This window comes from Periophthalmus magnuspinnatus, chromosome 19, assembly GCF_009829125.3.
Source record: "Periophthalmus magnuspinnatus isolate fPerMag1 chromosome 19, fPerMag1.2.pri, whole genome shotgun sequence".
In the NCBI taxonomy this organism is placed as follows: Eukaryota; Metazoa; Chordata; class Actinopteri; order Gobiiformes; family Gobiidae; genus Periophthalmus; species Periophthalmus magnuspinnatus.
In genome coordinates this window covers 11,109,640-11,121,561 of record NC_047144.1, presented here as the reverse complement: position 1 = coordinate 11,121,561, position 11,922 = coordinate 11,109,640, and the positions used below count along the sequence as shown (strand labels likewise).

The 11,922-nt window shown below is 41.7% G+C and overlaps 1 protein-coding gene across 5 annotated transcripts; it reads left to right on the top strand.

The window, feature by feature from the left end:
• Window positions 1-2,558: 2,558 nt before the first annotated feature.
• fbrs (fibrosin) lies at window positions 2,559-11,165 on the top strand. 5 transcript variants are annotated; one of them, XM_033985338.2, is made up of 18 exons: window positions 2,559-4,292; window positions 4,726-4,887; window positions 4,968-4,994; window positions 5,114-5,143; window positions 5,213-5,261; window positions 5,338-5,665; window positions 5,744-5,973; window positions 6,170-6,396; window positions 6,474-6,515; window positions 6,607-6,702; window positions 6,880-6,963; window positions 7,136-7,174; window positions 7,515-7,586; window positions 7,651-7,804; window positions 7,893-7,970; window positions 8,174-8,257; window positions 8,507-8,717; window positions 8,795-11,165. In XM_033985338.2, exons 1-18 carry the CDS (start codon window positions 3,990-3,992, stop codon window positions 10,344-10,346), a joined length of 3,768 nt encoding a protein of 1,255 aa, XP_033841229.1. In that variant the 5' UTR covers window positions 2,559-3,989; the 3' UTR covers window positions 10,347-11,165. The 5 variants fall into 5 exon arrangements, with proteins under 5 accessions (XP_033841229.1, XP_055085353.1, XP_055085350.1 ...); XM_055229375.1 differs by having other exon boundaries at window positions 2,576-4,292; window positions 6,895-6,963; XM_055229378.1 differs by lacking the exon at window positions 8,174-8,257.
• The last annotated feature ends 757 nt before the right edge of the window (window positions 11,166-11,922 follow it).

The following is an 11,922-nucleotide window of genomic DNA, read 5'->3' as shown; positions in this document are numbered from 1 at the left end:
CCTTTATTAGTCCCACAGTGGGGAAATTCCAGTATTGCACTGCAAAGTTTAAGAACAACAGGAAAATGTTAACATGCAATAAAACAAGATAATAGATAATAGCTTAAAATAATTTAAAAATAGACTTAAAAATAAACTAAAAATAGACTCTAATAAATAGACTATTAATATAAAAATAGACTATTATGTACAATAAGAGTGACAGTGCAGCATATGAACAGAATAAGTCTCAGTAAAGTGACCTCAGTATTGCACATGGGTATAGTATAGTATATTAATTGGATAAGAATGACACTAGTGTTATTAGGATAGCCTAATTTGTTACCATTAGCCTGGTATGGCCTACATAAAATACAGTTTATTGTAATACTTTGGAATTATATATGGGTACCTCCTTTGTTTTCAGGCTCACCTTTATAGTCGCAGTGGTGCACAGACTAGAAACAACGTCTGAAAAACAGTCACCCTACGTACCCTACGTTCCAAATTATTATGCAAATTATATTCTTCTCTGATTTTGCGAAATTGTCAGCATAAATGACAGTCACCAAAAAGTACAAAAAGTTTAAAGTACAATTTGAATGTTACTGAACAAACCTTGCAATGATAGTATTTTTCAAAAACAAAAATTTAAAATGCACTGTTTCAAATTATACACAACAGAGTTTCAAACCATGTTATTGTTGTAAAGAACTGAAAATTGTCATTTGTTTATTTTTCATTTAGAAGCATGAGCGTATTACTGAAATCAAAAGCTATTTCACACAAAACATCGTAACAGGTCAAGTTATCAAATAACATTTTAATATAGGACCCCTTATTTGAGATGAGCGTCACAATTTTTGCATCCATTGAACTTGTGAGTTTGTGGAGAGTTTCTGCTTGAATTTCGTTGCAGGATGTTAGAATAGCCTCCCAGTGCCGCTGTTTGGATGGTTCTCAATAGGGTTTGAGGTCAGGAGAAGATGGGCGCCACACCATGAGTTTATCTTCTTTTTTGTCCATAGCAGCCAGTGATGCAGAGGTATTCCTTGCAGCCTCCATGAGATGGTACATTGTCATGCATGAAGATGATTTTGCTACTGAAAGCACAGTTCTTCTTTTAGTACCATAGAAGAACGTAGTCACTCAGAAACTCCACATACTTTACACATTAATAATAATAATAATAATAATAATAATAATAATAATGCATCTAACACTGAATCAGAACAACAGAATCTAGAATCCAGAGATACAGTGATCATTTACGTGTCAATGTGAAGCTAAGTAACATAACGTATGATGCAATCATTTTTGCCAAACATAAACTAAATGTAGCAATGTGTTAGTAAAAATGTCCACAGGAATGAGCTTAATAACTACAGAGGCCTCAAAACTCTATCTGAATGCCACTATTCTGTCTCATATAAATTACTGTTTGACGAGCTGGAGCCAGGCAAACAAGAGCACACTGCTGCCTATAGAAAGGCTCTACAAGCAGTCTGAAAACATTAGATCAAAAATCAAACTCCTATCATCACTGTAAAATATTGGGGAAATATAACTTTTTAAATTGGGAAAATTTAATTATTTATTCAGACATTGTTCTGGTCTATAAAACCCTTCATGGTCTTGCTCCACCCCATTAAAAGAGTTCATACAGTTGAATTTAAACACTTGAGCATCAAGCAGAGGAGACTGTAAAATTCCATTTAGAAAAACTTCATTTGGACAGTCGGCCTTTTCAGTTCACGCCGCTCATTCCTGGAATCTGGTCCCCACAGAAATAAGGAATATGACTTCTATCCATAGTTTTAGTAGATCTGTGAAGCGGTGGCTTCTGGACAATCAGACATGTGAACATAACTAATCTGTATGTGTTTTTGCATCACAGCAAATGTCTCTGTCTTGTTGAGTGACTGTGAATTATGTCTATTGTTGTTAATGTATGTGCTGTGCTTTTAGCATGTTCTAATTTTACTAATATGTCTACAGTATTATTCACTGATCTTTAATGTGCTTTGTCATGTGTGATGGACTGAATGTTTTCTGTGCCTATGTCCTTTTTTTGTCTTGCCATCAACCTGCCAATGAGACTACGGATGAAAATTAGCCTGCATGGCTAACTCTGGAACTTTTACATGCTGTACTAACACATGTTGATCAATGTGCACTGTCCCATATTTAATAAATAAACATAAACATTAATATTGACATTTTTTCAATAAAATGTTTATGGTTTGTTTACCCAAGGATGTCAGCAGCACCAATTATTATCAAGATAATTTATACCAAATTTCATTTCGACATTTGAACTGACTGAAGTTGGTGCAAAAATACATTTAAAAAAGCTATTTGACAATATAACAAATTAAAGCCTAAATAAAGTGGCATCTTCTCAGATATTGTGCAGGTTGCCGGCTGCTAAAACTTTACATATGACTATTTCATTTTACCTGGAGTTTTTAATTAGCCTATGTATTATAACTGAACAACTCAAAGCTGGGCTAATGACTATATATATATATACTTTTTTCTTTTGCTCAAAAGGCGTATTTACCATACTTTCCCACATGGTGGCAGAAAGCGCAAAGAGTATCATGATGAAGCCTCGCCATGAACGGGAGGAAGAGTGGTGCACACAATGCATTGCACTGACAAGGGTTGTGTCTCCTTATTTTCACGAGAAATTTACTATTCAGTGGAAACTTGTGAATAGCCAGCATCGGACTGGTTGCGTTTCCCCACTTGTTCATTTACGTTCTGGATTGAGTGGAGTTAATCCGTTGCCCTGGGACACCGGCGTTTGCTTCAACTTGTCCTAAACATTGGATTACAGTCTCGGCAGCACAAGGAGCTGCCCAGCCCAAAGGGGGCTTGGCCCACACCCCGATAATGGAAATCCACACCGAGGCTCTACCGACCGGGCCTTGATTATATTTCCTTATAATGGGGCTAAAATGGAAGAAGAGTTGGGCGCAAAAAGCAAAATCGGATTACTCAGATGGTGTTAACTTGTTGTGAGGGACTTTACATTTTCTGCACTTCCGTTTAAACGGACAGGTTTGTGGCTAACAGCTGGAACGGCTAAAGCTAGCAAGCCACTGTGCTAATGTTACGTCTTTCTTTTGATGTAATTTAACCATTATCATCGGCCTTTAATATTATATGAATGGAAGGTGTTACCTTCCGAATGTTGAATTTAGGTTATATGGTTTGATAAACTGCAGAAATTATCTAAGAACCCAGATGTGTTTTAAGAATATTGTTTTATTCTTAGTCGTATAGCTAGCAATATATTGTTTGTGTTTAGTTAGCTGCGTGCTTGTTCTCCAAATCAGCTATTTTCTTGAAAATCTGGGCCAAAGCATACTATCGGAACCCAGTAAAGTGCAAAGTATTTCTCTTAAGTTACTTGAGATGTTCATGAAGACTTCGTAGCCTATGACCAAATCCTGTCACCACCGCCGGGTTGCTGCTATCGCGTATCTGCTTATTGGCCTTGCTAAACTGCTAACATCTTGCTCACGGAAATAAATTTGACAGTAAGTGTTATAATCAGGGTATTATAACATTCTGGTAAAGTAAGGACTCAGTTCTGACGGTATAATATACAATTTAAGTGACAGAGATCAGGATTCGCTTTGTTTTGACATTAGTGTGGTCTTGTCTTTTTGTTTACATGCGTATAACTCATTTGTTTTGCAAGCTAATGTTAGCCCCCTCTAGCAAACAGCCAGTGGTGTTCTGACACTTGTGCATGCCGTGAATTTTCAGCATTTCTTTATGGATCTATCTTTCTAGTCCGACTTATTGAAATGACTTTAAAATTCCGCCGAAAGAAAGGCACGGATGCCAACAGACTGTGTTCGACATACGGAGAATAAAAGCCACTGGTTTCATTTACGCCATTTTGCAGGGCTCTTGTTAAAGGCCCGTGTTGTGTTTAATCTTCGCCGGACCGGATCTAGGTTAAAGTGCCTTTGGTCACAGCTCGGAGCTTGGTCATGGAGGGTCCCAGCCGCAGCACCGGGTTTAGACAGAGCCGACGGTCGCGGTCTCAGCGGGACAGAGAACGGCGGCGGCGGAGAGTGGACTTAAATGAGCAGCGGGCCACATCTCTGTCCTCTGGGTCTGATCAGGAGGCCTGTGGCACCAATGGAGTCCGGGGCCCTGGAGGGAGAGAAGGCAGACCGGGTTTCGGCAGACACAGGCCGCCGCGCCGGAGGAAGCGGGAGTCCGTGTCCTGTGAGGAGGACATCATCGATGGTTTCGCGATTGCCAGCTTCGTTAGCCTTGAGGCATTGGAGGTACAATGGTTCAGCGTGTTTCAACTCAAAATTGTTTCATCTTCCCTATTTTAAATTGCACAATTTGCACAGTACACTAATGTGACCCATAATGCACTGAACTTATAGCTGTATCTGTATTTACACTGTAAAACAAATCAACATACTTACAAAGGTACTTTCTGAAGGCTACAGACTGAAATAATCAAACGTAACATTTCTCAGGGAGAACAAAATCCACTTATTTTATAAAGGCTACCTTTAATGGGTTATGAACAGCTCTAAATGATTCATGATCTGATTCTGTCAAAATGCAGATGAGCCCCCCAAAAGTTCTGAGTATAATTATTACAAGAGAACCCAGAGTATCCCCTATATGGAACATAGTGTTGGTATGCCAGTAAGAACACAAATGCTCTAATAGCTGATTCCTTATTCAATTGCAATTTTTAAGATGGACTGTTCTCTGAAACCCAATCAACGCTCTGATATGCCGGGAAGGAGGAACAAGGGGAAACGAGGGCCAGAGCAAAATGGAGGAGGCCCACTGTCAGATCCAGAGGCAGGCGGTCCTCATAGTGTTCATCGAAACAAAAGAAGAAAGATGGATGAGCAGGTGAATAACATACTAATACCATACAATAAGTTTGTATTGATCTCTTACTCTTGATTTTAAATCTTTTTTTTTTTTTTTAGGGAATGACTTTGGAAACTGGCTACATTGTAAGCTATTTCATTTTTTAAATTGAGTATACTGGCAAAATTATATGTGTTGGCAATTCAAAAACATTGTGTATACAGCTTTGCATCCATGAATATAATGTATATTCTTATTTCCACAGTGTGACACTGAAAGTGATTCTGGTGGCAAGGTATGTTTTGCCATTTTTGTCATTTTGACTCTTGATTGCAAAAATATCTAACTTTATATTGCCTCCTAGGCCTCTGACAATGAAATTGACCCAGTCTTCACCGTTAGTACTAGGAAAGGTACATGTGCACTTTCCATTTTTGAAGTGTTTATCAGCCTGTATAAACCAGGATGCTGACAGAGTTTCTTTTTCAGTTGTTGAGCCACCAGTGGCTAGCATGGGCTCATCCATTGGTAAAAATGCCCCCCAACTGCAGGTGCGCGGTGGGAGTGTCTCACGGTTGATGGTGACCCCACGTGTGTCTGGTCTGGAGCGAAGTCAGGAGAAAAGCCAGGAACAAAATTTCCCAGAACCAGTTACTACTTCTACCTCTTCTGCTCGCCTGCCTTCCCACTCCTCTGTTCCTCGACCTAATGCCGTCAATGGTGGCAGCAGCCGCCACAATGCCAACTCTCCACTCTCAAAACCCAAGCCGTTCCTTACGTTACCTGGTCGATCACAACCTATGTATGGCATTAACAGGTGGGTTAATGACTTGCATGACTGTAAAATTATCAAAAGCGCATTTTCAAATGACTGTAGTCTATTCTGTCTTTCTAGGAGTAGTACTCCTGTCAAACCAACCTCATCTTCATCATCCATCCCCTCTTCCTCCATGCGTCCACCCACACCATCCACGAGTGTGTCTCTGCCGTACATGAGAGTCTCCAGCTCCTCGTTGCCTCTCAGACCACCTTCACGAGCCAGTGCTGGAGCACTTTTCACCTCGTCTCCTGGTCTCCCACCTCCACCTCCTCTGCTACAAGGACCATCACATACATCTGCAGCAGGTACATTTTTGATATGTAAAATAAAGTATGAAAGTAATAATAGTTTGTGAATTTTGTTCAGACATATTAATGCCAATAAAACTTATGATAGATCCAATGTAGACTGTATTACTGTATATTAGAATCAGAATAACAGTTTGTTGTAGTCCAATTACAAAAAATATGTTGTAAAAAACTATTTTTCTATTTTTTAAAGAGCGTGAAGGCCGGCGTAGTGTACCTGGGTCAGAGAATGCTACAGCAGGCCGCTCCACCCCTGCCTCCAGTTCCACACCAGGGTCTTCAAGCAGGACGTCACAGAATCAGCCCAGCATACAGCCTCTGGCCTTCCAGTTCCATCAGCACAACCACCAGCACCAACACACACACACACATCAACACTTCACACCTTTCCAGTACCCACCAGCTGCTGCACCACCACTGGTGAGTTCCACTTTAAACTCTGCATGCTTTACTCATGTACAATGCAACAACAATTGATTGATGCCATTGTGTTTTAGTTTGAGAAGTATGGCAAAATGAATGAGCTGTACCGACACCCTGTGAGTATGGCAAATTAAAAGCAGTTTCTTGAGTTTAAGATTTATGACCGACAAGTTCTTTCTCACCTATTTATTTTTCCCAATTTTCTAGTTTTTCCCACAATTCCCACCCTCAGTGCCGAGTATTCAGCCTGTGATTCCTCCAACTGGGCCTTTTAGCTCCTTACAAGGAGCATTTCAGCCAAAGGTATCTGTTCTGAAAATGAAATGCACAGCATTTTTTGCCTGTGGTCTCTCTGTTTAGAACAAAATATTATTGTGAAATATGTTGTGAATATTTTCTTATTTTTTGTTTCTCCAGTAGCTGTGCTTCGTGAAAATTGTGTTTTTTGTTGTTGATGCATTTCTTTGCTCTTTTTGATAGCCTCTTGTCCCTCAGGGAACTGCTCCTGACCTAACTGCTCGACTTGGGGTTGTGCCTCACCACCTTCAGCCCAAAGACCCCAGGGTAAGCTTGAAATTGTAGTTTTAATCAACGATCTCAAATAAGAAGACATAGGTCAGGTTAAAATGTGCTGCCATGTGGGCCTAGTACGGTAGTGAGTGCAAATCTATTATTGAAAACCAATGAGACAATGAGGTGATTAATAAGGTGGTTTTATTTTTTTTTTCTGTTGTAGCTTACTGATCCATTTGGGACATCGTTGAAAATCAGTAATGTAAGCATACGCTGATTTTGTTGCTGTTTTCTTAAGCTTCTGAAACATTTCAGCCAGTTTTTAATTCACTCACAGCTTCACTCCCTTCATGCACTAATCTTACTAATACTGTCTCACTGCAGCAGGTTTGACCTTTGACCTTGAGTAATCTTGCAGATCTGCCAGCTAGAGACTAATTAATTTAATACCTAAATTTTCTGTGGTCATGTTATCTTATATTCAGGAAGCCCTAGTCATATGTAGACCAGAGCACATTTTATTTAACAGTCAGACAGATCCTTGCAATCTTCCAAGCATTTATAAATGCAAAACTAAAGGGGTTTCTGTCTATGATTTTTAGAAACCAGGGAAATGGTGTGCTATGCATGTCTATGTGGCCTGGATGATTTTAAGCCATCAGAAGAAAGTAAAGGTATGTATTGATGTTGTAGTGCGAGTGTTAAGTACATAGCTAAGTGAGATTTTATGTTTTGTAGTTAATGCAAGCTGATCCTCACAAATTGGACTTCCGGAGTGACCTGCTGGCCCGTATTCCAGGGGCTGGTGGACTTGGTCCACTTGGACCAATGGGGGGATCACTGCCCCCTACTCATGACCTGACAAGGCCTCCCACTTTGTTTTCTGGTACAGGTGCATAATGCAGTTTAATTGCAACTGTGAACAATATTGTGAAAAGTGCTTGTGTGTTTAACTATAAATGTAAAATATTTCTTTTTAGGTGGTGTCAATCCTTCCACTGCGCCTTTTATCACTCCAACTGCACCCCATTCTTCATTCCTGACACCGTCACACTTAGGTATGTTTATGAAAATTATATATGTTAAAATATGGTGGACCCACCCCATAACTGTTTTTTATATATATACACACACATACATTAAAATCCATGCATAAAGAATATAGGTGATTGTCCTTGAAAGCAGTTACGCACAGTTTACACACATTTTTTTGCCTGAATGGCTGAACAGTATTTTTGATATGAATTCCTGTATGTTTTAGATCCTTACGGTCGCTCACCACCCTTTACCCCGCTGGGAGCCTTGGGCTCTGGTGCCTTTGGGGGACTGGGCAGCCCATCTCTGGGTCAGTGTCATATGTGTTCTTGTACTGTATTTAAAACTACAAGTTATATAATAGTCGTATAAAATATTAACATCATAAAATATATATGTATAGACATTCAGGGGACTGAACAAATTTATTGAATATATATGTAGCTGTTTCTCTGCATTAATTTTTAAAATTTGTCTGGGCTCTTCTGTGCTGGGTAAAGCACATTACAAGATAATTAGTTCTTCTTACCCATGTAAAAACCTGTGACGTGTTCTTCAGGTGGTTCTGTATTTGGTCCTAAAGACTCTCCAGCAAGTGTGGTGGGGGGCTTATCCTCTAATCATCATGACCCTTGGAGTCGTCTACATGGTGGTCCTCCTGGGTTCCCTGGGCCCAGCTGGGCTAAAGGCCCTGATAAAAGGGATGAGCGAGATCGAGGGAAAGATGCAGAAAGAAGAGAAGTCCCTCATATAAAAGATGAAAAAGACAGGTAAGACTGATAAATCTGTGGGAGCTTGTTCCTCTGGCAGAGCACAGACTAAATTTGTTTTATGTTGGATTTTGTAGAGACAATATGCTGTATGGCCGACCTCCTGTGAGAATGTCTCCAGTCGGCCCTGCCTTCAAACCCCGCAGTAGCACCCCGGTTTCCCACATAAATGGCCACAGCAGTGCCCTGGGGCCAAGCAGTGGACCCATTGAAGACCTGACCCGCAGTTTAAATCGGGACAGAGACCGTGAGAGGGAGGCTGATAAGAGACCGTTGCCAACAATGTCCTCAAGGGGGCCTCCTGTTGGTTCTTCCACTTCATTAGGAGATAGAGAAAGGCCACGGTCTTCCTCCTCATCTGTGCTTACCACACCTCCACCTTCCAACCCCTCTGCACCTTCTCCCCTGGACCTTTACCCACGCTCTCTTGGTTCATCAGCACATAGCCACCACAATGAATCCACACACTCCCAAAGGGACAGCAACCCTCCTGCTTCCTCTGTAGCTTCTGCCTCTGTCACCGCTTTGACTCAGGCCAAGAAATCTGATCGGACAACACCTGTCTCCAAATCTTCCCTGCTTGTTCCACCAGTCAAAGTGAAAGAGGAAAGAAAAGAGGAACCAGAGCACATCCCCATCACACTGCCGCCTCCTCCAGCACCAAATCATACCTTCGACCGCCCAAACAGCCATCCACTCCATCCTCGGTCTGGGACTCCTTCCTCATCATCTTTAACACCCACTCCAGGTGTTCCCCTTCCCCCACCAACACCAAACCCACACCTCTCTCTGCTGGACCGCACTCGAGCCATCGATGCTTACCTAGGTGGTGCAGGTCCTGGTGGGCTGGTGGTTGGTCCAGGAGCTGACCGTTTCCATCCTGGCCCAACACATGGACCTTCTCAGGGGCCACACAGCTTCACATGGGATCCCTGGAGGGAGCTGGCAGTGCAGCATCAGCAGCAACGCAGAGAAGCCTTGGCATTTCGGTCGGACCATCACCTCGCACTGCGCTCAGATCCACACCTGTCTCGTCTGCTCCAGCACCAGCGCCTCCTGGAGGCAGAGAGGGCCGCTGCAGTAGCAGCTGCTGCAGCTGCACCTCACCATCCACCGACGTCTACCTCTACTCCCTCCAGCTCTGCTGTTCGCCAGGAATTCAGCCTTATGGCCCACCCTTTTGACCGCCACCATCAGCTCGGACCTCCTGGAGGTGGGCTGATTGATGAGGAGCAGCGTGCCCAGATTCTGAGAGAAGACTTTGAAAGGGCACGTTACTTTGGCATGCATCCTCACCTCCCTGGGTCTCACCTCTCCAGTCCCTCTCATGCTGCTACTGCTGCCCACTTGGAACAGCTCCACCCGGGCCTACTGTCCCATCCCCTTCCTCCAGGAGCCTCTGCAGCCCACCATGCAGGCCTTTACTCACGACTCGGGCCCCTAAACCCACATATGGCCAATGGCATCCTGGCAAAGACCCCTGCTGGGCTGGTAGGAGCCCTGTCAATGGGGGCCCCGCCACCCCTCATTCCGTCCGTGACCAGTCGGTCGGCCACTCCCCCTCGCAGACTTGGAGCGCCAGGTGAGCTGGCCCTGTTCAGTGCTCATAAAGATGGAGAGTCCAGATAGTACTGGGACAATGCTGGAGGATATTAAGGGAAATGTCAGGATCACTGTGCTGCTCTCAAACAACCCCTTCCTCTCGCAGAGTAAACCACAAAGACGCATCAGTGATTGCCTGGAAATTATGTTGGTGGTAAATGCAAGACTCATCATTGTGGCTTTGAAATATACCCACTAGTTATCAGTGCAATCTAAAGGTACATGGTTTCGTGCATCCTTGGTGTATTTTTCTTTTTATGTTGGCTGTTTAATACAGTAGTCAATGAACTCTGTTTGAAGAGGCAGAGGACAGGTTTTTGTGGTGGTTGAATGAATATGTGACTGTGCTCTTGAGCAGGCTTTTTCAGGTTTATGAAAAATAACTTGCATCAAATGTACAACTGAAAACATGTAAGGGTTCTTAGTCTGTTTAGTTAAGGTTACTGAAAGTCCTCTTTGACAAATCTGACCAGATGCTTGTCTCAAAGAGGGCTGAAGAACAGAGGAAAGGTAATGTGTCCTAATTTAGTTTGTCTTTGGTCATCGTAAAGACGCATTACAGTTAGGACCATATCATTAAGTTGGCATTTTACCTCAGCTTTTTGCTTCCCAAAAATCTAACCCAGATTCTCAGTTTCATTACTACATCTCATTTGCTTTTTTGTTTTCAAATTTATGAACTGTGCTGCACTGTGAGTAAACACAGTTTTAGAGCTTCCTGTTACTGTTTCCCATTCTCCCCTGACTACATGAGCAGGACCAGAATATAGTAGTGTAGAAAAATGCATTTGTAATATTAATCTTAACATTAATTATCTTCTATAATAATAAATATATTCACTGTTATGTTATTGTCATTGTTTCAGGTATCAACCACAACCCCTCTCCCGAGATAATGTTTTAGGTCACTCAAAAACAAATCATTAGGCTGCTTCACATAAAATGCTAAAATGCTTGTGAACCTATCATGGCCTATCAATTGTATCTCTGGTCTCTATGGATTTCATCTGACCTAAATATGTAGAGAGGCAGGTTTGCCTGTGTGGTTTATATGTATACATTTGGGAGTGGGACTATGGGAGCGCTGAACATTTAATTGTCCTGTTGTTGATAAAATAAGTTATATACATGGAAAGTGGGACAAATGCTAAGAAAAAATATAAAGACTTGTGTCAAGGGCAAGTAGACCATGGGTCAACTGAGAGGGAAAAGTCTGGGTCAATTATTTTAATATGACCATTTTATACCTTTCAAAACCCTTCCCAAGAGACGGCAAAGATTAATTATTAAATGAATTGTTGTTTACGTTGGTGTCTTGGTCTTTTTTTCTTAGACAAATAGAACTTTGTGACTTTAAAAGTTTATCTAAACATTTGCAACTTACACGGGTAACTGGGCTCTTAAATTAACGATTTTTTTGGAATGAGCTGACCGAGTATAAATATAAACGGAGTTTTCACAAAATCTTATAAACGGGTATGCGAATATTAGATTGGTTGTGATCTAACCTATGACTTAACCACGCAAAAACTGTAAATGATAGGACAAGACTCACAAAAAGAAAAATTTAAGTGGCGCGCTCTTAGATCATCTCGCGAGATTT